The following is a 27781-nucleotide window of genomic DNA, read 5'->3' as shown; positions in this document are numbered from 1 at the left end:
TAAACATCAATTTCATCACAGTTTATGCTCTGTAAAATAACGCTTTTTATGGCTAATGTATGTTTAGACTAAAACATTTCTGTAAAATTCATTTTAAAACTACTAATAACACTAAACATGTTGCATAAATTGATTACCACAAATTGGCTTCAATATTTGACTGTACATGTATGTATTCATTGAAGTGCACTGTAGATGTAAATATAATGATTAATTTTTGGCAATGCTGCTACAATTTATTTTCAGGTCTAATTTGTACTTGCAAAATTATAACCTATGCATTGGAAGTATTGAAGTTCTCAAAATGTTGGTAACTATTTGTGATGAGTATAATATTTTAAGCTCTCCTCGATTTTATGAGTATGAAAATTACAGCACATATAACTTTTAAGTAATATTAAAAGGACCGAATATGAAGATATTAAACGTCAGGATCTTTAATATATTGGAACTGTATCGTGCTAGTATGAAGGACTACAAAGTTCAAATGTCATCGACCTTCCTTCAAGGTCACAGGGGTCATATAGAATGACATTTTAAACAATTTCTTGTGAATAGTTAAGATGCCTTGAGACTAATGAGGCCTAAACTATTCTGGCATGAAAGGCTACAAAGTTCATTCAAGGTCACAAGGGTCAAATAGACTATAAATAGACTTCTTGTGAATAACTAAAAGGACTAGAGACCTGATATTGTACATGTAACATGTCGGGATAAAGGGCGACAATGTGTGTCAAAATGGATGAGGTCAAATTCATCAAATATGTCAGAAACGCGCTTCTTCTTCTACTAAAGCTCAAGAATTATTGGTACTGTCTTAATTGTTTGACACAATTGTATTCTTTGACAGTTCTGTATTGTGCCAATAGTCAGATGACCGTTAAGGCCCATTGACCTATTAATGATAATACCGGTAACAATTTTCAGGTAAAGTAATAAATGAACATACATGTGGCGGTTTGGTTTGACATAACCGGCGGTTCTAATAAATATTTATAAAACTACCAAGCTTCGTGTAAGAGAATCAGTTAGGGTGCCTGAGCTCTAGATCTGATGTAAGCAATCAAGCAAGACACTGTAAGTCACCACGTGCACAGATACAGGAAAGTGCTCTAGCGGACGACTATTTTGAATAGCGACACAAGTTTATCGTATCAATAAAATAATAAACAAACTTCTTTATAATATAGAACACAGTTAACAAAGTTCAAAGTAATTTCACATTTAAAAAAGTACTGTGTATATGGGAAAGTAGTTATTACAAAACATCAAGGACGTAAAGCATCTCCTTGCAATGGTCCCAATGGATGATTTCATATAGGGATTGAATGCATTTTTAGGTCACCTGAGACGAAGTCTCAAGTGACCTATTCTAATCGCCTTTTGTCCGTCGTCGTCCGTCGTGCGTCGTGCGTCGTCCGTCGTCCGTCGTCCGTCGTGCGTCGTATGTCCGTAAACAATTTACATTTTCGACTTCTTCTCCAAAACTGTTGAAGCAATTTCAATGAAATTTTGCACAAACCTTCTAAGGCATAAGGCCAATCAAAATTGTGAATTATACGGTCCCCACCCCCCAGGGAGCTATGGGAGGGGCCAAAAGGAGTAAAATTGACTAAAATTTCAAAAATCTTCTTCTCCACTCACAGATGTGATGGAATTAAATACTCTTCATAGATAGAAAGGTCATAAGGTCATTTACAAAAATTGTGAATTATATGACCCTGGGGTCTCGGGTTTCCCCCTGGGGAGGGGGTTAAGTTTACTATAGTTTATATGGGGAAACACATTTTTGAGTATTATTTGATCATTTGTAATAGGAAATGAGTCAAATATTGTCAGAATTATCAGTATGAGATTGCCATTGAATCCTATTAACCAATTTTCCATGACTGAACCCCAGGGGCCTTAGGGGCGGGGTCAAAAGGGGTCAAATAGGCTATATCTTCAAAAATCTTCTTCTGAAATTCTGGAAATGGTAGAATCACATACTCTTCATAGATTAAAAGGTCTTGAGGTCCTTTACCAAAATTGTGAATTATATGACCCTGGGGTCTCACGTTTACCCCTGGGGAAGGGGTCAAGTTTACTATAGTTTATATAGTGAAAAACACATTTATGAGCATTTTTTGCTCAATTTTAATACGAAATGAGTCAAACTTGTTTAGAATTATAAGCATGAGATAACATTTTAATATCCTGGTCAACCCCCTCGGGGCAGAGGGGCGGGGCCAAAAGGGCAAAGAGGCTAAAACTTTAAAAATCTTCTTCTTAAATACTGGAAATGGTAGAATCAAATACTCTTCATAGATGGACAGGTCTTAAGGTGTTTTATGAAAATTGTGAATTATATGACCCTTGGGTCTCAGGTTTCCCCCTAGGGAGGGGGTTAAGTTTACTACATATAAGTTTTTATATGGAAAACACATTTTTGAGCATTATTTAGTCATTATAATAGGAAATTCGTCAATTGTAGTCAGAATTATCTCTATGTGATGGCCATTGAATCTTATTACCAAATTTTCCATGACTGATCCCCAGGGGCCTTAGGGGCGGTCCCAAAACCGGGTCAAATAGGCTAAAACTTCAAAAATCTTCTTCTGAAATTCTGGAACTGGTAGAACCTGAGATAGCATTTAACATCATATCCATATTGGTCCTGGCCGACCCCCAGGGGCGAGAGGGGTGGGGCCAAAAGGGGTCAAAATGGATAACATTTCAAAAATCTTTCTCCTGAATTCACAGATTTGATGGAACCAAATAATCTTCATAGATTAAAAATTTATATAAAATCACTGACTGACTTCAAGGGCCTGATGGGCCAATATATATTTATAGTGTTTATATGCATGTCTTTGTTTCATTCTGTGTCTGAATTCAGGTGACCGCTAAGGCCCATGGGCCTCTTTTTTTTTTTAATTTTCATAGCGGCTATGAATAGCAGATGCACGTTGAGCGCGTTAGCGCTTATCGGAAGATATGTAGATAGCTTCTGATATTCATAACCGCTATTAAAATTAGAAAAATTCATTTAATCCATGTATTTACATTAGAATAATTTATGAAAATAAAAATTATTGAAAGGTTTTTATGTTATATTTAAAATTATGACATCCATATACGACGAGAAATGTGATTAGTGGAACAGCTAGATGACGGAAGTCGTTTCACACCGTCGCGTGTTCAAGCTTCCGCCTTCCGGTCGACTTTTTTTGCAAATGACAAACCATAAACAAGAAATGCAGGTAGGGCGTAAGAATTGTACCTGCTGCCCCTATTGCATGATCGTAAAAGGCGACTAAATTTAGGATCTTATATTTTCTCTTCTTGCTAACTGACTTTATCTTTCCTAATGCCTCCCTTGGCACCGCATACAGGGAGTGGGACGACTGGTTCGCCCGTTGTCAGTATAATGTGACCGGGTGGGGTGTGTTGCTTGGTGTCTTCGGCGGCATGCTTCAGTGATATAGCACTATAAAAAGGGCAAGAGTTCCACTATACAAGAAGACACAACATGAATATACCACAGTCTCCCAAAACACGCACCTCGCTTAACATACACGCAACACACCGCATACATGGGAGACCGTCCTTACATGACCATAGCTGTTAATAGGACGTTAATTAATCAAACAAAGAAATATAGTTAAAATAAGTTTGATTGACTTATTACAGTACATCTTAGTTGATTCTATATCAAGAAACAACACAGTAGATATTATACATTAAAATATTGTGGGGGACTATTGTTTATTGATATGAAACCGGCGCATTGTTTGAAATCAGCGGATCGATGCACGAGAATCGTTGTATTCATAGTTTGTTCATAATGTTTTCATAGGTAAATGTTTGTTTTCGTCAGTTGGTTGATTCATATAGTGACGAAACACTCAGAATGTAAATATATAGGCTTGTCGGTATATATATGCGGGTTATCTATTAATCATTTGTTACGTTTTTGTACGTGCAAAATATATCAGAGTAGGGGACGTTATAAATGCTTGTTGTACTGGAAATTAGAACTTTAAGAAGTGGTTAGTAAACACTTAATGTCTAACAGACATATTTTTAGTTATTAAAAGTTTTGTTACATCTTAATATGAGGATTTATATGTAATACTATGTTTGTTTGTTTGATTTATTAACGTCCTATTAACAGTTATGGTCATGTAAGGACGGTCTCCCATGTTTGCGGTGTGTTGCGTGTATGTTGTGTGAGGTGCGTGTTTTGAGAGACTGCGGTATATTCATGTTGTGTCTTCTTGTATAGTGCTACTGTTGCCCTTTTTATAGTGCTATATCACTGAAGCATGCCGCCGAAGACTCAAAGCAAAATATATGTAATACAGACGTAACCAATGATCTATAAAAATATGCGACATGAATACCCCAGTTTTCAACATGCGGCACCAGAAATATTCGGACATGTTTATTTTTCTTACAAAACCACGTGTGATTATATTTACGATATAGGAGAGTATTTTGAAAGTTATGTTGAGTGCTTGAAGAAACGGGAAAAATAACATAAATAGCACTTACTGTACTTTAGTGAAAATGTCCAGGATACGGATATATCAAGCCGAATTAAAAAACATGGTCGGTATATATCCCCATATATTTATGGTTCTTACATGTAATCTTCGTATTAGATACGAATTTATATTTAAAATACCATTAGTTAATAAATATGTTTTGAATAAGATGTCATTAGCATTGAGAGCACTTTATATTTACTCGGTAAAATTTTGTGATCATTGTGGATATGTTAAGAAATTGTCTTTAAATAAATCTGTGCTACTTTTTTATATTACTAGCCGTGGATTTCATATATTGTAATGTTATTTTCATATAACTACTGGGATAGGGCTAATATAGACATTCTCGTTGCTTAATATCCATGTGTTAACATCTTAAAATAAAATATTCTGAAATCAAAAAGGTTTGATCTATAACACTTATATTAAATCAGACAAAATATCCAACAGTTAAAACGCGGGAATTCTAAAGGTCTTTAAAATGTAAATAAGTTAGGAAAAAAAGTCAAATCTGTTTAAAGATGCTCCACCGCCGACAAAGCATAAATGATATTCATCATTTGAACAATAATTAGTGTTTAATCGTGTGTATGTATGTATAATTAACACAAAAAATAATATAAAATAATTTACTTCGCCTTTGGTACATGCGCAATCAGTACTTCATTCCATATAGGATATAGTAGCACGGAATTTTTTCGGGATGCAATTAATTATTTTTTATATTTTTAACTTGAAGTAAAATTAGCAGCTCAAACTTTTCAATGGTGGTAATGGTGTAAATTAAGTAACTTTTGTAACTGAAGAAAAATACTAAATCGTCTGCTCTTGTTTTTGATAGTGAAAAAATACCATTTGTCAGCGGTGGAGCATCTTTAACGACCACCTCTGTATAAAGATCACCTGCATAATAAGACCACTTTCTTGGGATTCAAAATGGTTATTTTCTTCATATTTGCGTATGAAGACCACTTGACTATAAAGTCATTTACGAAACAATGAGCTATTATATTGAGATTTATTAAATTCATATGATGATGGTGTGGGATACATGGTCCCTGCAGGTAGGGCGTTAGAATTGTACCTGCTGCCCCTATTGCATGATCGTAAAAGGCGACTAAATTTAGGATCTTATATTTTCTCTACTTCCTAACTGACTTTATCTTTCCTAATGCCTCCTTTGGCACCGACTCACTTTTGGCCTTGAGTTAGCGTTCGCCCCTGTGAGGAAGGCTTTGGGTTCTGTCCCCTGGCCGAGACACACCAAAGTCTTTAAAAGTGGTAGTTTCTGCTCCTGCTTAGCGCTCATCATACAGAGAGTGGGACGACTGGTTCGCCCGTTGTCAGTATAATGTGACCGGGTGGGATGTGTTGCTCGGTGTCTTCGGCGGCATGCTTCAGTGATATAGCACTATAAAAAGGGCAACAGTTCCACTATACAAAAAGACACAACATGAATATACCGCAGTCTCCTAAAACACACACCTCGCACAACATACACGCAACACATCGCATACATGGGAGGCCGTCTTTACATGACCATAGCTGTTAATAGGACGTTAATTAATGAAACAAACAAACAAACAAACATTTATTCGATTGATGACTGGTTAATGTTTATTTGTGCTGAATACGATTTACAAAACTACAACATTAGTATTGAATAGACAAATAAAGTACAGCGGAACTCGGTTGATACGAACTCGAAGTGACCGAGATAAAACTTTGAGTTATCCGAGTGTTCGAATTAAGCGAGTTCTCATTCTACTGATGATATCTTTACTTGGTATATCTAGTTCCATGTCGTAAAATGATGTGAACAAGAGAGATGTCAAAATCGCCGATGGTAGTTGCAAAATTATTAAAATAAAACCGAGATATATATTTTGAAATGCTGTTCTACAGCACATTTATGAAAAAGAAAATCGGCATTTTCGGCGAACTCGTTGTCCAAAAAATCTCATTTCGAGTTATAAGAACATTTTATGTATGATTTTTGTCATTCGGACCCAAAATTTACTTCGTATAATCCGAGTTCTTCGAGTTTTCCGAATTCGAATTATCCGAGTTCTTTAAACAAAGATAAAGAGGGAATTCGGCCGGGACCAGCAAAGTACTTCGTATTAAGCCGGGTTGTCGAATTATCCGAGTTCGTATCAACCAAGTTCCACTGTATTCACAATGGGACATTCATAATCATCTTTTCCTTTTTTGATGTAGCATATAAAAATTATGTAGATTAGGTGAGTTAATTGACAAGAACGTAGACTATATTTATAAAATTTTATCTGGCTTGCAACAACAATGCATCAGTCATTTACTGGAAAATTGACGTCGCCGTACAACACCCCATGAAGGAACAAGAGGCCCAAAGGGCCTTAACGGTCATCTGACTACCTTGGCAATAGTAAAATTAATTTCATATGGTATCACTTTGTCAGGACCATGTCAGGATCATTTTCCATTTCCTTCAACAAATTTTATTTCAAACAAGAGGCCAAAGGGCCTTAACATGTAGGAAATTAATCAAATATTATCGAAAAATAACAACACTTTGTCGGGACCATGTCAGGATCATTTCATGCAAGTTTCAGCCAAATCGCACTGGTAGAACTTGAGATGAAGTTCAAAATGTGAACAGTTAACGCACGGCAGACGGCGGCCGGCGGACGACGACGGACGAAACATGACGACTATACATGTAGGTCATCCTGACCCTTCGGGTCATGTCATCTTTTAAAAACGTTGCCATTGTAACGTCGATTCTGATTGGCTGGTAAAATGAATTAATGAGTTAATAAAAAATAATTTGGGGATTACTTTGAAAATAGCAAAAAACATTGTATGTCCATAACATAAAAAAGGTATCCAAGTTAATACTTAAACATTGTATTTAAACTTTGGAACCGAGTTTCAATTGTATTGTATATTTGAATAATTATTTTTACTTTGGAGTTACTTCTTCCACCATGAACATAAATAAATTTGTTATCCCTCTACGTCTTTTTGTACTAAGTATATAACATATATGCTCTGATTTTCGGCTATTATCATTGGCTAGTACGTGTTTACGCGACGTTCAATATGTAGCATTTTGACTCGGTGTTTCCAATCCATCTTTGAAAACTCAAAGTTAATATTTATTTGTGGATTTCATTGCCCAATATTCAGGGTGACGTCCTTTGGCCAACGCTTTTCTTGCAATTAAATGCACATTAGAGAATGGTTACACATTTGTTAAAGAAACTACATATCTAAAATTAAAGGACCTTGTTTCGGTCCATTTAATGTTAAAACGCAATCTTGGTCATTATTTGATTCTACCAGGACGTTATATCTCCATATGAACCTCAGCAAAGGTCCATAATTGATATATATATATATTCAACATCACATAAGTAAAAGTGTATGATATACATGTATGTAGAATGGATTTATATAGTCACACAATTACAGTGTAGCTTCAATTGCTCATTATTATAAATATTTACGTATTAGAAGTAAAAATACAATAAGCTGCTATCTTGATTATTCCGAGGAGAATTATGAAGAAAATGAAGAATACAATTTCAACATGCGTTGCGAAATCCTGCCATGGCATATCTGAGCTAATACTACTCTTTTGCCTTAGAATCATATCGTTTCCGTTCCCTTTACAATCACAATTTTCTTTGCTTTCTCTGTCGGTTTGATCATATTCACAGATTGTAGACAAAGTGGACTCCAAACGGATATCTTCTTTGTTAATATTCTGTCTCTCCTTGTGTTTGTGTTGTGTTTTGGTTCCGTGAAAAGCAGGCTTACATACAATATACGCGAGCCATAATGGAATTGTCTTATGTTGGGGTATGTGGTGTAGTTTCAATAATAGGATATTGAAGATAGTCACTGTCAGGTTGATTCCGAGCTCGGCTATCAGTAGATAACACAATCGGGGAACAGACGGTTCGCTTGTAGCAGGTAAAGTGTCCGCTACTATGGTCATAAACACAGCAATAGCCAACAGAACAGTCACGGAAAATCCTATACGTTCACCAGACTCAGCCGGAAGTAGAAACACCATGATGTTCAAAAAGCTCAAAAGACAGAATGGTAAAATTATGTTTATAATTTGAAACATTGGACGTCGTTTGAAATTCATTTCCAGTGTAAGTGTTTGAGAACCATCTCCTTCGAGTGAGACACTAATACTTGTAGATTTCATATCCCATATACTGTTAGGGGAATACATAATCATGCTGATTTCATTACTTTCCATTTCTAAGAGAACCTCCAAGGCTGAAGACATGTATATACCGAAATACATTAAACACGATTGCTGATCAAACGGATAGAATGTGACGTCAGCAGGACACGTGTTTTCATACACATCCGGTGGAGCCCAAACAACTAGTCCGTTATTATAAACAGCAACCTTTAAGCTATCAAAGCCTGCAGGTTCAACTTTCTCAAACGCGTTCAGTGATAGGAGATCTGGTTTCCAAATTTCATTCTGTAAAAGCAAAATCCTTTCGATCCCGCCAAAATCTTCAGGATTCCATTCCAATTGAAAATCGTGCCAAATCAAAGCAAATACACCAAAAATAGACAACTTACTCGTCTTTTCTTGGAATTCCTTCAAGGAAAGTAGGTAAAATCCAATATTCACTTTTGTTGGCTCCGATAAATTGAAGGTGGGACGAAATTTCGTACTGTAATTTGTCATCAAATGATGATGCAAGTTTATCATATCCCTTTGCATTGCTCCAAATGAGAATGTGAACGATACAGAAAGTAAGAATAGTATCGACATCATCTTTAGCTTGTCCTCGGCGTATTGTCATTTACGGTTAGTATCAATAGCTTTAAAACCCTACGGATGATCAATAGATCTACACAATGGACAAATCGAACTCTCCGGTGTTGGTCGATACACAAAGGTGATTCCTTTACTACACCTATCTATATGAGACGGATTCAAACTACACCAGTTTGAATTATGCTTAACAAATATACCCATGTACATATGTACCACATTTAAATAGATTTTCCTATTCATAGTTTTATGTTCCAACGCCTTCACTTTTGCTTTGATAGTAATCCCTGGACTATTGAGTAAAATACCCTAAAATCTCGGTAATAAGCCTGAATTGAAAATAGACCGTTCTTGAAGATTTTTTAGATTTTTTACAACCAAATGTATCTTAAAAATATGCCGGCTTTGGAAATAGGCCGCATTTGAAAGTAAGCCTTATCTATAAACATTCTGTAGCGATTGTGCTATCTTATTATATACATAGATATATGTGTAAAATAAATGCATATTTGAATCAGTTATCAAATTCATACTTTACTCATTTCTCTGTTTTGTTTGCATTTGAATTTTCAATTTAAACACTGACGAAATCTTTCGAAAGTAAGCCAGTCTCGTCAATAAGCCTATTATAACTTACAGAATTAATGACTTCGAAAATAAGACAGGCATGGAAATGACTGGTCTTGAAAATGAGCCTGGGATTTCCTTCCTATTAGGAATATAAGTGGTGGCTTATTATCGAGAATTTAGGGTATTGGAGCATACTTTAGTACACGTTCACATATCAAGTGAACAACTGCAGACAGTATTGTGATTGATTCATATATGTATTTATTTGTCAGTCAGATATTCATGCGTTGCTATGTATAAAGTGTTGTTTTCTATCTGTTACTTTATGTTAAATACATTATTATATCAAGCTGATTTTTCCCAAATTAATGAATCTACATTGAAAAGTGAACTGAACAACATGATGAACCAAACTCTTGGGCTATAGTCAAAATAATGTTATGGCGAAAGAAACAATCACATTAAATAAATCATGCGTAAATGTAAAGAATAAAATCAATACTTTTTACAAAATTAATATAGTAACTTTTTGACTATAGTCCAAGAGTTTGGTTCATCATATTGTTCAGTATTTTTCAATGTAGATTCATTAATTTGGGAAAAAATCAACTTGATATATAAATGTTTTTTAAAATAAAGCAACAGATAGAATATCCTGTCTGCAGTTGTTCACATGATATGTATACAGTTGTTTTATAATGAAAGGTGGAAATATAAAATCCGCACGCGCTCCAATACCTTCCTCAATAGTCCAGGGATTACTATCAAAGGAGGACTATTTTTTTCTTTGAAATGTGCATTTTTAGAGCATTTCAGTCGGCGGAAATAGGGGGGTTGCAAATAGACATGTTTGACCACTAAAAGTTTGCTTGATAATTTTGGTCTCGCAAATTAGGTGAGATAATTCTGTTATTTTGCTGAGAAAATCAACAAATATACATTGTATCAAAATAATGATGAAGGGGATGCGAACTTTCTTTTTGGGTAAAAAAATCGTGATTTAAATGTATTGTATAAACTATGTATGATGATAACTCAAAGTTGTATGTGCCGTAATTTTTATATGTATACACGAATGAATAAGATATTTTATTTACCACCAAAACTTACCAATATTTTTCGATTTTCAAGACTTAGCTACAAATAATAGATGAAAATGATTTTAAGTAATACTAACATTATTTTTGCAGTATTTACATCTACAGTGCAGTGAAATGAAAACATACGGTCAGACCACAGGTGTTTAGCTCTATATTTGTCTCTGTATATATATATGTAATACAACATATATATATAGAGAGAAAAATGTCTAGGGCGCCAAACCCTTGTGGTCAGAGCATAAAGTCAAGTTTTGGTTTACAATTTCATTTAACATCTTTACAGTGTTATTAGTAATTGTAAAGTGATATCTGCAGGTATGTTTCCCTCTAAACATACAAAAGACATAAAAACAATATTTTTACAGTGCATAAATTATGTGTTGTAACTAACATTTTAAAGCATCATACATGTCTGTCTGTCAATTTGAATGATTTTTACAGCTTAATTAATCAAACGTGATAAATTACTGAAAACAAAACATACAATGTAAAACTCCCGGTTATGACCCATTTATAACTTTAAAATGAATTTCATTAAAAATCGGAATGGCATAACAATTGAATTGCATTGAATCAATTAACATCTGATCCTGGAACCTTGTCAGGTGTATTGAATTTCACTGCATTAATTCTTAGCACAGAAATAGCAATGTGTGAATTGTGACATTTGTGAATACTTATCATACTTTGCCGACTCGCCACACATTAGTCGCACTAATTCATAGTTGTTCATTTTGTAAGATAGCTGTTTACTTGTGACAGTCTGAATGGCTGTCAATTTGAAACTAAAAGCCACGTGGAATTGGAATTGACGGAGAAACACCAAGATAATTAATCAATACATGTAATAGAATGGTTAATAACTTAAAAAAGATACCTAATGGTGTCATTATAGTGTGATTGAAGAAATCGATTCCATATGTCCTACATGTCTGTCTTCAGTAATGTGTAGCGGGATTGAACTGGAACGATCGTCGGTAACCAGGTAGCTCAACGATAGAGCATTTGACTAGTGTTTGGAGGTCCCAGGTTCGAATCCCGGTTTTGCCGCTACATTTCTCCTCTCCTGTTACATATGTATTGGCTGATGTCCACGAAAAGGGCATTTTGCGAAAGCAATATCTAGCGCCTCGACAGTCGGTTATATTGTTTTTCGTTTAGGCTTCATTATATTTTTATTTATCACAAAATGCACTTAACTTCAATAATTTCGCCGAGCAGGAAATCCATTGTGACGTCATGAAAAAAACCATATTGTGACAACAGGAATTCGAGGATGGCGGGAGAAATGGCTGTCTCCCCAGGATATATGCAACATATATTTTTGTGTTGAAATTCTTTGAAAGTTGAAGGTTGTTGTAGTCATACATGTATGTATGTCATAAAAAAGTATCTTGATTTATGTTTACTTTAAATGAAATTTTATGAAACCAGCAAAGGGTTAAAAATAATAATAACAATAATAAACTTCATTTCATAAAATCCCATATAAAATGAACACTCGTTTAAAATATCATACTTATATATATCATTTTATTTACAACAGTATGTTGTATTTGAAATATTTCTTTGATGATTACGTGCAAAGAACTAATATGATGTTGACTTGTTTTTGTTCTTACCACAATCATGACTATTAGGCCCTAAATTGACAAAAAGCATACAAAGCAGTGAAAATACATTACACACCTACAATCCATAGAAAAGATATAACTGCTAAAATGATAATTTTGATAAAGTGTAACCTATTCGTATTCTGTTTTTAGTTTGGCTTTGGTTTAACATATCATATTAACTTTTCATTTAGTCATTTTAGGTCGGCCTCTCATGTGTACAAACTATTCCTGTTTGCGAACATATATCTGTCTGTTTTGGGCGGCCGCGGTATTTAATGGTTCTTAAGATGGCATAAATGACGAGTAGATGATATACGCTATTCTACAAAACCTGTGTGTCTTAAGCATTAACTTTTCTTTTATATCTCACATTTAAACTTGTCTAGTGAATCTCAGAAATTTTAATTTTTTCCTTACTTAAAAACATAATCATCTTTAACAGTGAAGCCATTTTCCTCAAAAGTAATTTTGTTGTTAAGTTATTTTGCGGTTATTTCACCTCATAATACGTGATTTACAAAATGTAATTATAAATGTTTGTGATAAACATGATTTAAACCAAACCTCAATATCTAGGCAAACAAAATATTTCCATTGATTTTTTTTAAGAGTTGCAGCATGTTGAACCATTCAAATACAAATGCTGTATAATTATTCTGAATAATACATATTGATTTTAAGTTTGTATTTAAGCATACAGAGCATTTGGTAAATGCAATACAAACACAGTGCATTTAACGATGACGACTCTGCTGTTCTTGTTGTACGTGACAACTGTATACGGAGCGATGCACGGAGATCTTGCCAGACTCCATAGACATCTAATGACGAATTACAGCACGGAACTCCGGCCTTCTTTAAACCTCTCAGAACCAACAAAGGTGAATTTTGGCTTTATGCTTCTCTCATTGAAGGAATTCGTTGAAAAAACAAGCAAATTTTCTATAGTTGGAGTATTCATCATTACCTGGCACGACTTCCAGTTGGAATGGAATCCGGAATATTTCGGTGGTATTGATAGCACTTTACTTTCACAGAGCACTGTTTGGAAGCCGGATCTGCTGCTAATGAATCCATTTGAGAGAGTCGAATCCCCGGGATTTGACAAGCTCAAAGTTCTTGTATCAAATGAAGGATATGTGTCATGGGGTCCAACCGATGTGTATGAAATCGTGTGTCCGGTTGACGTCACATATTACCCGTTTGATGAACAAAAGTGTCTCTTTTATTTCAGAATCTACATGACAACATTACGGGACGTGTTTCTCGAAACGTTATCCTCCGAAATTGACTTGGACCATTATTACCCAAACAGCCTTTGGGAACTGAAATCTACAAATATCAATGTAATAACAAACAAATTAAATATATCGCAATACCTGATATTAACGGTGATATTGAAACGTCGACCAATGTTTCAAGTTATAAACACGATTGTACCATTCTGTGTTTTGGGGCTTTTGAACATCATGGTGTTTCTACTTCCAGTTGAGTCCGGTGAGCGTGTAGGATTTTCTGTGACCGTTCTACTGGCTATCGCTGTGTTTATGACAATTGTAGCAGACACTTTACCTGGAACAAGTGAACCTTCCTTCCCGCGTTTATGTTACATGTTGGTTGCTGAACTCGGTACAAATGCATTGGTAACAATTTGTACTATATTACTACTTAGGCTGCATCACAAACCACTCCATCAGAAAATACCTTCTTGGCTATTTTACATGACATGCAATGAAGTTTGCATCAATGTTAGATCCAGTACAGAGTGTAAGCATAATACATCGGACACGGTTGTACATGTATCTTCAGGTTTGGCATCAGATATAAACGAAGCAACAACGACGCCAACTGTTAATGGGATCAATCAAAGTGAAGATACTAGAACCAAGAAACCAGAAATTGACAATCATCATATGACGTCATGGCAGGATGTGGCAAAGTTTCTAGACATCGTGTTTTTTATTTTGTTCATTGTTATTTTCGCAGCAAGCAAAATAGTTGCCTACTTTGTGTTCAGTGGTAGACAATGATATTCTGTTTACTGTATACCGCCATTTTCCGCGGTCACATGACCAAATCAACGTTTCTATCTCCTTCTCAGAAGAATTCCTTGTATCCTTGTTCTATATTACTGTTATCCTGATTTGTGTAAGCGCCTGAGTGATCATGAATACAACTTCCTGTCTAAGAGTTATGGCGTGATCGTCTAATGAATATGACATATACTACATGTTGTCAAAAACATTTTGGTCATGAATGTTTATTATATGACTTAATTACGCTTTGTTAAATTTATTAATTTTATTCTTTAACTTTACGGATGATTTATTTGATGTGATTATTTCTTTCGCCATAACACATTATACATAGCAACGCACGATATAGGATTGCCATATTATAACACGTATGCGAAATTTTAATACATCAAAATACTATCTGCAGTTGTTCACATGGTATGTATACAGTTGTTTTATAATGAAAGGTGGAAATATAAAATCCGCCCGCGCTCCAAAACCTTCCTCAATAGTCAAGGGATTACTATCCATGTGAAATTGAAGGCTTTGGAACATGAAACAATGAATCAGAAAAATCTATTTAAATATGGGTATATTTGGCATATTTAATGGTGACTAATGAAGTTTGAATCCGTCTCAAATACATATAAATATGTGTAGCAAACGAATGATCTTTGTGTGTCGGCCAATATCAGACTGGTCGACTTGCCTATTATTTAGACATATTGATCATCCGTGGGGTTTTTAAGCCATTAGTACTACCTTTTTATGACAATACGCCGAGTACAAGCTAAGGATGATGTCGATACTGTTCTTACTTTCTGTATTATTCACAATCTCATATGGAGCAATGCAAGGGGATATGATAAACTTGCATCATCATTTGATGACAAATTACAGTACGAAATTTCGTCCCACCTTCAATTTATCGGAGCCAACAAAAGTGAATATTGGATTTTACCTACTTTCCTTGAAGGAATTCCAAGAAAAGACGAGTAAGTTGTCAATTTTTGGTGTATTTGTTTTGATTTGGCACGATTTTCAATTGGAATGGAATCCTGAAGATTTTGGCGGGATCGAAAGGATTTTGCTTTTACAAAATGAAATTTGGAAACCAGATCTCCTATTACTTAACCCATTTGAGAAAGTTGAACCTGCAGGCTTTGATAGCTTAAAGGTTGCTGTTTATAATAACGGACTAGTTGTTTGGGCTCCACCGGATGTGTATGAAATCACGTGTCCTGCTGACGTCACATTCTATCCGTTTGATCAGCAATCGTGTTTAATGTATTTCGGTATATACATGTCTTCATCATTGGAAGTTCTCTTAGAACTGGAAAGTAATGAAATCAGCATGATTATGTATTCTCCTAACAGCATATGGGATATGAAATCTACAAGTATGCGTGTCTCACTCGAAGAGGACGATTCTCAAACCCTGACACTGGAAATGAATTTCAAACGTCGTCCAATGTTTCAAGTTATAAACACAATTCTACCATTCTGTCTTTTGGGCTTTTTAAACATCATGGTCTTTCTTCTTCCGGCTGAGTCTGGTGAGCGAATAGGATTTTCCGTGACTGTTCTGCTGGCTATTGCTGTGTTTATGACCATAGTAGCGGACACTTTACCTGCTACAAGCGAACCGTCTGTTCCCCGATTGTGTTATCTACTGATAGCCGAGCTCGGAATCAACCTGACAGTGACTATCTTCAATATCCTATTATTGAAACTACACCACATACCCCAACATAAAACAATTCCATTATGGCTCGCGTATATTGTATGTAAGCCTGCTTTTCACGGAACCAAAACACAACACAAACACAAGGAGAAACAGAATATTAACAAAGAAGATATCCGTTTGGAGTCCACTTTGTCTACAATCTGTGAATATGATCAAACCGACAGAGAAAGGAAAGGAAAATGCGATTGTAATGGCAACGAAAACGATATGATTCCAAGACAAAATGGTAATATTAGCTCAAATATGTCATGGCAGGACTTCGCAAAATATGTTGAAATTGTTTTCTTTGTTTTCTTCATAATTCTCCTCGGAATTATCAAGCTAGCAGCTTATTGTATATTATCTTCGAATACTTAAATATTTATAATAATGAGCAAATGGAGCTACACCGTAATTGTGCGACTAGATATATCCGCAATATCCTACAATTACAGACTCTTGTGATGGTGATTAAATATCAATTATGGATCTTTGCTGAGGTTCATATGGCGTTATAACGCCCTGGTAGAATCAAATAGTGACCGAGGTAGCGTTATAATACCAAATGGACCGAAACAAGGTTCTTTATATTTTATTTTAGATTTGTAGTTTCTTTAACAAATGTCAAACCATTCTCTTATATGCATTTAATTGCAAGAAAAGCGTTGGCAAAAGGACGTAACCCTGAAGATTGGGCAATGAAATCCACAACTCTATGTTTCTTTTTTTTTAAGTTTTTTTTCATTCAGGGGTGTTGTACGGCGACGTCATTTTTCCAGTAAATGACTGATGCATAATTTTCTAAGCCAATAACAATTGTTGTTAAAATATAGATTAAAATCATCTAAATATAATATACGTTCTTATCGTTGCTATTTTCGTGTTGTTAAGCTTTTCCAATTAATTCATCTAATCTACATAATTGCGTATATATACTACATCATAAAACTGTATACATTGTATATGATTATGGGTGTCCCACTAAGAATACGTTATTTGTCTATTCAATACTTATGTTGTAGTTTTGTTAATCATTTTCAGCAGAAATAAACATTATGCAGCAATCAATCAAATAATTGATTATGAATCCCCTCACCATATTCTTATCAATATAATACATGATTTGGGTGGGGCGTGTTGCTTGGTGTCCTCGGCGGCATGCTTCAGTGATATAGCACTATAAAAAGGGCAAAAGTTCCACTATACAAGACGACACAACATGAATATACCGCAGTCTCCCGAAACACGCACCTAGCACAACATACACGCAACACACAGCATACATGGGAGGCCGTCCTTACATGACCATAGCTGATAATAGGACGTTAATTAATCAAACAAACAAACAAAAAAATTGATAAATACATAAAGTAATAGTTCATTGTTTCGTAAATGTATTTCTGAGGTATAGCACAATCAACCCTGTCTATAAAGACAGTCCAATGAACAAAAGAAGAAAAACACGACTTTATAGTAAAGTGATTTTTATACGCAATTCAAATAGACCATTTGCCGGTTTCCAATAGGTTAGTGATTAGAGTGATCTCCCTTGAAACACAAAAGAGTTCAACCGGACAAAAAGTCGGCCTTTACGTATACTCAAATAAGAAAGTGAGCTCAGTTGAAATGCTGTGTTCGCTAGAATCAAATTGTTTTTGCTTGTATTTGGTTGTTTAGTGCATTATATCAAGCTGAGAGATATGTGTAAAGGCTGTCAAAATATATCGTGCCGACATACAGCCTGTACCGGGCATAGCGAAACGTTTTATTTATCGGATTCAGCTTATCTTTACAGTATTTAACACATATTTTAATCTGTATATTTATCAGATTTTATGTTTCCGTTTATAAGTCTATTGTATAAGAAGTCGTGTACTTTGATTTATTTGTTTGTATCGGTAATTTTATCACTATAACGTATGCGGATAGCGGTGATACAACGGAAGTAAGCGCTCTTTCAAAGTATACATCTGACGTATATTACGCTTACCTATAAACTTTACTGTACATGCTTCCTCTATTTGTGTTGTAATCAAAATAATTCAAGCTCTCAAATAAATGAATAAATGCTCTTTTTTTCTTGTTATTATTTTCAATATACCGGTTGAATGTTATAAGGGGCGCTTAGTCCGCTAAACCTGCCTATAGTATTAGGCTTTTAATGTTTTGTCTAATATATAGTCTATATATCAAGAAGAAAAAAAGAAAGAAATAAAAAGCCTAATAATATAGGCAGGCATATTTATATACATGTAACTTGTCCTTTATATCGACCTGGATTGATAATAAAATTTAACTTTAGTAGTCTATTTAACGATGTAGATTCAGGCGCGTATAAAAATTACCAAAGATAGAACCTATACTATACTTATTACGTTTATACACAGAATCTATAAGTTTTTATTGTTTTACCTGAATCGCAAATAGTGCCAATGAGAATTAATTAATACATATGCTAAAAGTTGTACATGTACTTCGATCACCAAAATGTCTCTTTATGGTAAAGTGTATAATTTCCCACTGATTCTTTTTTATTAAACTTAGTATTAAATCATGACATGCTACTAGATACATGTAATAATAATCTACTGTACAAGTATATAAGCAATTGTTTTTGCAACATGTTTTTCTTCATTGCTAATGACGATAACCGTGGTACAGGTATCCAGAGTGTCAATTAAATTGCTGAGAAATTATATTTCACTTGTAATGATCAAACTTAATGCAGATAACATTTTCAATACAAAGTAAGTAGCTTTGCTCTCAGAATACCAGGAAGCTGCTAGAGAAAAGATTAATGCGTAACATTTATAATTTGCTGGGGAGATGTACATGTGTTCGGCAGGTAATAAGATTTGCAACAACATTGTTTCAATCATGTATGTGCCCCTTAGATTGTCACTGTTTGTGTCTGGGCATCAGTATACGTTTTAAGTAAAATTTTAATAAGTGATAAGTGATCCTTGTTTTTACTTAAAAAATTCTTCCTTATTTGTAATTTTTATCATTTGTGCATTCTTCCGTTGTTCCAATAGTAATTACACTATATACATTATTGTACAGAAAGTTGCATTACTTTATACATACATGCACAGTGATCAATCTGCAATAGGATAAACAATGTGTATTTTATTTCATTGAAAAAGATTTTCCACGGTAAAAGTTGATCCTCCGATATGCGCTCGATAAATATCGGGAAAATCCCTACAAAAAATCGAAAATCGCACGACTATGCGACTTTGCATTCGTGTAATAGATTATTTATTGGATTTTATAAACTGCTTTTTCACAAATATATTGTAGATCATTTATATATTAGATATAAACATAATATATTAAGAAACCTCATATTTTACATTTATTTTCAGTCTAACGTTACTTTGAAAATGGTCACCTCTGTAGGCCTTAAGTCGAGACGGGCCGGTATTACGAGTGGAACCACACCTCTTTATATTTAACAATGTTTGTTTTCTTATCTTTTTATTTCCTGTATGTAGTTCATATACACTTTAACTTCCGAATATGCAGATAGACTCCGTGTTTTTGTCTGCTATTCAATGGTTTTTATTCGTAGTGCTCATGTCCTGAAGTCTAACGTTAACGTTAGCAATGTTTGGCCGCTTTAGTTCATATGTTAGTTTTAAATGTATCACCCCATTCCTTTAATTTTCAAATAAATACTAATTTGTGTTGTATTTGTGACGTTGATAATTCAAGAAATGAAATGGCATATCTCATTATTAAAGTAAAAAACGAATCGTATTTCATAGAAGTAAGCACTTCTTATAATAAAGCCGCTTCGGTAACTTGTCCGGTTGTTCCGGTTGCCGCTTAGGTGTTTGCAAAGAAAATCGCTTACGCCATTGAGAACCGGCACAGTTGAAATCCCAAGAAAGAAGTCGTATAATGCATGTGGTCTTTATACAGAGGTGGTTGCTAAAACAGGTTTGAATGTTCATCCTAACCTATTTACATTTTGTTTCGTATGATATAATAAAAGTGTAAAAGATCAAACCTCTTTCATTTCAGAATATTTTATTTCAAGATGTTAATGCATGGGAATTGGGCGACAAGAATGCCTAAATTAGCCCTTTCCCAGTAACTACATGAATAACATTACAATATATAAAGCCCTCGACAACGTCGAGGTCAATAAATTTAGGATCACATCTTTTTTCTTGTTCCTAATGTCATGACCCAGAATTACAGAAATGAGAAACCATCAGCTTAATTCAAAACTCAATTTAATTATATACAATATCCGAAGTAATTGGTGGTGGTACAAGAGTAATACGAGAATTTAACGTGTTATTTATCTGTATGCGAATGTCCTGGTATAATCCTTAATCCCTCCAGTTTCCGAATTAATAATTTCCACAAATTCACGAGGAAAATTAATGTCCACAGATAATTGCAAAGTTCGAAGCAATATGAATAAATCCACACAATGCATGCGTTGTAACAATCCACAGATAAAGTCACAATAGCTCTCCCAATAGAATGTAATATGGCGCTGTACAATTCTTGATATGTCTAATTACAGGTCTCATTACAGTTCTGATTAGCCTTGGGCAGCTGGAGTATATATAGCTAAACCCTAATTCAAGAATATTGGAAAACCTTCTACTTCTAGAAATATCTAACTAAAAACAGTAAACAAATAAACACACAGAACGTTCTGGAAATAGATCATTCTAGATCCCTACTAATAATCAACATTTTTACAAATAAGTATGTTTATACATGATAATATTCTAGAAAGTCCTATAACCTAAATTAATGGTATGAACTTTATAGGATGTATTGATAATATAGCTTCATGTATAGGAGTTATCTCCCTTATCTAATAACTACATGTATTTAGTGTCATGCATAACACTAACTAACTTGCTCCTTCCTTACGTCTCCCCTGTCAACTTTTGGCCTTTTGTTGAACGCTCGCCCCGTTAAGGTAGACTCTGGGTGCTCGATGTTCAGTATACCGGAAGTTGAACTACCGGTTCGCCCGGGGTGGGGTAGGGGGGTGGGGGTGGGGGGCGCCGTTGTCAGTATAATCACAGGGAGAATTAGTTACAGTTTATATAAATATGTACCGATCAAAGTGCTCATAGACCATTTGAGACATTTTAGGGGTCTAGATAAAGAATTGGTAAAAATCCTAATCTATATTGTACTATACACGCAAAGGGTGGAAAGCTCCCCGAAACAAAACATCTATCCCACCTATCTTGAACGGCTAAAATCCCCATGTGTAGCTAGTCTTCACAAAAATGATAACTACCGTTGGAAGACCGATAATTTTCCTTTCACAATTAAACTACGTACACAACTGTGTTGCTCGGTGTCTTCGGCGGTATACTTCAGTGATATAGTACTAGGACAGCAGTTCCACTATACAAGATGACACAGAACGAATATACCACAATATCCAAAAGCACGAAGCACACACCAGACATGATATCAGGTCTCAGGTCCTCTGAGTTATTCAGAAGAAGTCTTTTAACGATTGAATTATTCATGCTAGCAAGATACAGTTCCGATATCAGATACTGAAGTTTAATCCATTCCTATTCGGTCCATTCAATATGACTTAAAGGATTTGTGCAGTCAAAAATGATAATTTCAGTTTATGCTGGAAATGGCTTTATTAGCACGTGTAGAAACCTCTCCGTGCCGCGCGCGACCGGAATAACCCGTAAGCCGTCGATATCGGGGTCAAATTTTCTGACCACCCGATTATGCATATTTTCTAACTCTAAAGCGTGTGACGTCACAATAGTCCGTGGCTTATAGCTGTACTATAACTGATGTGCTATCACTTATATCGACGGTCACAGGAAAAGCCGATCAACGATTTTTTATGATGACTTTTGAGTGAAGTTAATCGTACAATAACTTTGGCTCGAATGTAAATAACTAAAAGAGTGAAATTCGATGTTTCAAATACTCTAATTTATGCTCTAATAGCAGGTATCTTCGTGTAATTACGAAAGAAAATCCGCACAGAAATAAAAGTTTCGGATTTTTTTTGTCGAGGAATTCAGCAACGAATAAGCTTTAATTAGATAATATTTTCCTGTAGTCTGTATCTTTGATACATTGTGAATTGCAAAGTTTGTGACTGTAAAATGAAATTTTATGTAACAAGTAAAGAAATCCTTGATTAAAGCATCGAGGAAATGATGCTTGACGTACGTACACACTGATGATTGATCATTACAAACATTGTGTTGTGTCTTTCTAACCGAATAAATTGAGATACATTTATTACAATACCGTAATACGTTTCAACATGTAGTAGAAAGAATTTATTTTTGATATTATAAAAGATCAAAATATTGAAATATTAAGCAAAAACAAACTATTTTTTTAAGACAGTACGGTCGCGTTCGATTTTTAATCGATATACGAATAGATACACCGATATAGATATATAATTAGCCATATCTTTGGTTTGATGGTTATGTAATACCAGGACCAGGATGTTGTTTACCTGTACGCAACGCCATTCATCGAACTCACCTGTAATTACCTGGCCGCGGGCAATTTGCTATTCGGTGGACTATATCGGGTATTTGGTATTGTCTTACTGTCAATCAGGCTAGGACATCCGTTAATTGGATTGTGATTTGAATTATGGAAACCCCGTACGTCAATGCTCTAGGTATTTTATTGTCACCTCCATTTTTAAAATGAAGATGTAAAAGCAAGTGGAAATAAAATATCCCTGATCATACCTAGGAATATATATTACACACACACACACACACATATATATATATATATATATATATATGTCAAGAGTCAAGAAGTTTTATTTAGAGTCGCATACATGGGGAACATAATAACATTAGCACTGTAGTGCTATTCTTGCGACAAACATATGTAAAAATATCACAGTACAAACAGGTAAAAATATATATAGACAGGCAACAATTTAACTATAATAAGCATGCTATAGATACATGATATTTAGTTGGAAACAGCTATCACAGTTTAGCAGAAATAAGAAAATTTAATTTAAAGGTAATAACTTAATAATTACACTTGTATATCACACAAATGTTACACAAAAAAGGTTAATACACTGAAGTGTAATGTACATAAATGCTAATATAGCAAAGTGTAAAAGGATATACACTACCATAGTGTGAATTAAAAATAGATATTTAAGTCATAGGTAGAAAACAAATAAGCTAATATAAGATTTATAAAAGTAATGATCATTGAAAAGGTTTGAAATATCACAGGTTGTATGGTATAATTACAAGCAGGTAGATTCCAAAGGGGAACAACTCATCCTATATGGTGTGTACAGATGGTACAGGAGCAGATCTGTGTATCCCAGGTGTGAAGCAGTCTGCGAAACGAATTGTAGTTTTCAGCTAGCCGACATTCATTTGGCAGACTGTTCCACACCTGAGAAGCAGCGAAACGAAAAGATCTCTTACCATAAGTGGAGGTGTTTACCCTTGAAATCTTTACCAGGTTGTCCTGTCTAAGATTATAAAAAAACTTCTTTCATCTCAACAAGATTTTGTAAAATATGAGGAGAAATATCATTTAAAATTTTAAAAACCTCAGAGGCCATATCTTTCATACGCTTAACATGTAAAAAATCAAGTTTGTGCCTCCTTAAAATATCGATGACTGGGGAAACATAGTCATTGTCAATAAAACGAAGTGCTCTCTCCTGGACTTTTTCCATTTTCCTAGTATTAGTCAATGTACAAAAGTGCCAGGCAAGTGGACAATAGTTAAAATTTGAAAGTATAAAAGACTTAAAAATGGTAATTTTCCCTTTCTTTGTAAGATTATTTCCCAGTATTTTTAAAACAGCAAGTTGTTTGGCAGCATTTCTACAGAGTCGAGATATGTGTGCATCAAATTTAAGAACAAAGTCAATATCTACACCTAAGAGTTTTACAGTATCTTCACACATAATCTCAAGGCCATCAATGTTAAAAGATTTAATAGAATTTGTTGTCTTCTTTGCAAAACATATAGCCTGGAACCTCTCTGGGTTGGCCTTCATACCATTAAAATTAAACCAGTCTATTAGAACTTTACTCTCTTTTTCTAAGCAATCTTTCAGATGTGAAAAATTCACCTATCTTAGAGAGAGTATTAATCTCATAATTATAAAACACATTTGTCAACAAAGGTAAAAATATCATTCATAAAAATATTGAAGATCAGAGGTCCGACAATAGAACCCTGGGGGACTCCCTTCATCACATCTGTCCATTCGCTGGTCTCTGGCCCCAGTCTGACCTGCTGCATTCTGTCACTCAGGTAGCTGCCGATGAAGTCAAAAGCTGACTTACCCAGACCATAAGCTTGCAGCTTCCCGAGTAGCAGGTTATGAGGAATGCAGTCAAAAGCCTTGGACAGATCCATCAGAATAGCTCCTGCATGCTGATGGCTGTCCAAGGCCTGCCTCCAGTCCTCAAGAGCTCGCAGCAGGACAGACTGGCACCCATAACCGCTCCTGAACGCTGCTAGGAAGGGATTAAAAATAGACTTAAAATATTCACCTAATTGGTTATGAATAAGTCTTTCAAAAATTTTTGACATAGAAGGTAAAATACTTACAGGCCTGAAGTTACTCTTATCCATAGGGTTGTTTTTCTTAAAAATCGGTAAGACCTGTGCTTTCTTCAGGGCATCGGGAAAATGGGAAAACTTTACACAATGGTTAAAAAGGGATGATATAACAGGAGTAAAACCTACCGAACCAGCTTTTAACATTTTTGAGGAGATACCATCAAAACCTGTAGCTTTTTTATACATCACCCTCATATACAGGCTGAAAATTAAAAGCATTGTTTTCATTTCCTTCACACATGGTTTTTTTAATATTTACAACACTTGGGTGGTCAGTAAAATTTGACACACCCTCCAGATCCTTACCAATATCATCTGCAACTGTAGAAAAAAAACCCATTAAAAACATCACAAACTTCTCTCTGTCTGGATACAATGCTTTCATCTTCTTCTAAAATAATTTTCTGATCATTAACACATTTGTTAGATAAAAAAGGCTTTATAGTAGGCAAAAAATCCTTAGAGGCTGGGCCTCCACCACATCGTTCCTGGAAAAAGGGCCGTACAGACTGTCTACGGAGTTTAACTACATAACTTCTTTGCTTTCTGTAGGCTTCCCAGTTAGCAGGTGTTTTCATGCGGTTGTATCTATTACGCAACATAGTTTTCTTAAAAGCAGCCCTTCTAAGACTACTGTTTAAAAATGGAGGTCTATTTAAACGAGTTTTGCGTTCTTTAATAGGTATATGCTCATCAACTACTTCCCTCAATAATTTATCATGAGCCCAGTAGACATCCTCAGTATCATCAAACACATATGCCACATGGAAAGGTACATTAGATAGATCTGAGTTAAAAACATTCTGTTCAAAGTTTTTAAAACTACGGAACTTACTTTTAACCCTAGGCAAGCATGGTGCTGTGCCTTTTATAACAATTCCAATAAGATTGTGGCAGTCACTAAGACCACAGTTAAAATTTATAGGCTTAAAACAGAAACTAGGACAATTAGTTAGGATGACATCAACTAGTGAAGGGAAACAATCCTTCATAAAACATGTAGCTTCTGTAATTTTATTTGTCAGGTCAAACATGTCACAGAAATTAGACAGTGTTTTACCTTTATTTTCATTCAGGCAATCAAAGTTTAAATCACCTAAAATCATAAAATTGTCATACTTTGTAGATACACGATCAATAGATAAAACGGCATCGTTCATAAAATCGTTATCGTGCATAGAAGGGGGTTTGTATGTGCCAATAAAAGCCCACTTCCTCTTCTGTATGGAACACTCAATAACGATGGATTCCACATCTCTGAGTTCGAGATCATTACGTCTACGTGAAGGGAGGTCAGCACGAACGTAGGCCATGAGTCCTCCTCCGTGTGCATTTCGGTCTCTCCTAAAGCACCGATAACCTGGCACATCGAAACACGATTGTCTAAAAGTGTCATCTAGTTTGGACTCGCCAATAGATAAAATATCGTACACAGATAAAATAATAATGGAAGTTGACTTATTCAGAAACAAAAATGGTTCCAAGAACTATTTCAACTAAAGGTTTAACATTAAAAATTATTCCAGTCAAGTACTGTAATAACGTAATCGTTGCATATAGCAATCTTCCGTGATTTCTAAGGTATAAGTAAAAATTCTAAGCATGTATTTTCACCGTTTCGAATCTACATGTATAGTCATACAAGAAGGGTTACAGCATTACCACACTAAATATACTTATTTAAATATCACTAAGTATGTTCATATATCACACTATCAAAATCTCGGTATGATATACAAAGGGATCGACAATGAATAGACTATTTTAAGGATTAGTATAATTCTTAAATAATGATTTTTTTAAATCTACACTTACCGGTATACTGTAGCTAAAATCATATATCAGAAATATCATTGTTGTATGTCTGCTTTTTAGTAAACGTTATTGATAAAGTTTCAAAGGCAACAATATAGATATACATATTATTTTCGGTATAAGATCGGGGCTCGGCACCATAAAATTTTCTCAGATAGATTTTTTACTCAAGTCTATGTTAAATCATATACTTGAGTCAAAAATCTGTCTGAGAATAGTTTTATGGTGCCGGGCCCTGTACTGCTACTCCAATATCACATAACTGACAACCGTCCACATTCTATTTTTACTCAAAAACTATGCCGTGTTTGCATCGTTATAGCAGAAGTTTGAAATAAAAACACGCATAATAGATATATTCATGCTTATTTTTGTGATTTTACTCGTAAAAAGATAGTGTTACATTAAACTGTTTTTATTACACAGAAATTTACATAATATTAATATTCTATCTAAATCTCAGTCCAGACTGATCCGAACATCATTTTGATATCGTTATCAAAGTGGACTGATTATCAAATCTAAATTAGAAATATACTTGTTTGAATATTTGAAATGGTGTAAATGGAATGTTTTGAAACTGAAAATATCTACATCATAAAGCTAGAATAACCATTTACTCGAAAAACTCAAATTGTAGATCTAACGTATACGTATATATGCTGTATGTGTAGCCGCGGACTACTCTGACATCACAAGACCACGTGACCGCCTAGCTCATTATCTCTGAACCGTAGTCGACGCTACCCGTAAATCACGACCAAAACCAACCGATAGCGCTAAAAGCTAGGCGATTCGTTGGGTGGGACTTGATTTTTCATTTATCCAAAGCAATATCCTGACGTATTATCAAAAAAAAAATTTGGCTGCACAAATTCTTTAAAGGTGGCTCATCGAATATGTTTGCTAATTATTTATTTCGCCACAAAACATCTTATATTTTTGTATATATTTCCATGGATATATAAAATAATGAGTTAATTAAGTATCAATATCAAATTTATC

At 34.7% G+C, this 27781-nt stretch overlaps 3 protein-coding genes across 3 annotated transcripts; 2 read left to right on the top strand and 1 right to left on the bottom strand.

Annotated features, from left to right (window-relative positions):
* Positions 1 to 6128: 6128 nt before the first annotated feature.
* LOC138328927 (acetylcholine receptor subunit beta-like 1) lies at positions 6129 to 9334 on the bottom strand. Its single transcript, XM_069275639.1, has one exon. The coding sequence runs from the start codon at positions 9325 to 9327 to the stop codon at positions 8020 to 8022; it is 1308 nt and encodes a 435-aa protein (XP_069131740.1). The 5' UTR covers positions 9328 to 9334; the 3' UTR covers positions 6129 to 8019.
* A 4019-nt stretch (positions 9335 to 13353) lies between these two features.
* LOC138328925 (acetylcholine receptor subunit beta-like) lies at positions 13354 to 14809 on the top strand. The gene has a single exon (XM_069275638.1). It carries the CDS (start codon positions 13354 to 13356, stop codon positions 14641 to 14643), a length of 1290 nt encoding a protein of 429 aa, XP_069131739.1. The 3' UTR covers positions 14644 to 14809.
* Positions 14810 to 15001: 192 nt separating this feature from the next.
* LOC138328924 (neuronal acetylcholine receptor subunit alpha-6-like) lies at positions 15002 to 17582 on the top strand. The gene has a single exon (XM_069275637.1). It carries the CDS (start codon positions 15425 to 15427, stop codon positions 16730 to 16732), a length of 1308 nt encoding a protein of 435 aa, XP_069131738.1. The 5' UTR covers positions 15002 to 15424; the 3' UTR covers positions 16733 to 17582.
* Positions 17583 to 27781: the final 10199 nt, after the last annotated feature.

This window comes from Argopecten irradians, chromosome 8 (assembly GCF_041381155.1).
Source record: "Argopecten irradians isolate NY chromosome 8, Ai_NY, whole genome shotgun sequence".
In the NCBI taxonomy this organism is placed as follows: domain Eukaryota; kingdom Metazoa; phylum Mollusca; class Bivalvia; order Pectinida; family Pectinidae; genus Argopecten; species Argopecten irradians.
Note: the sequence above shows the minus strand (reverse complement) of the source record. Positions and strands in the feature narration are given on the sequence as shown.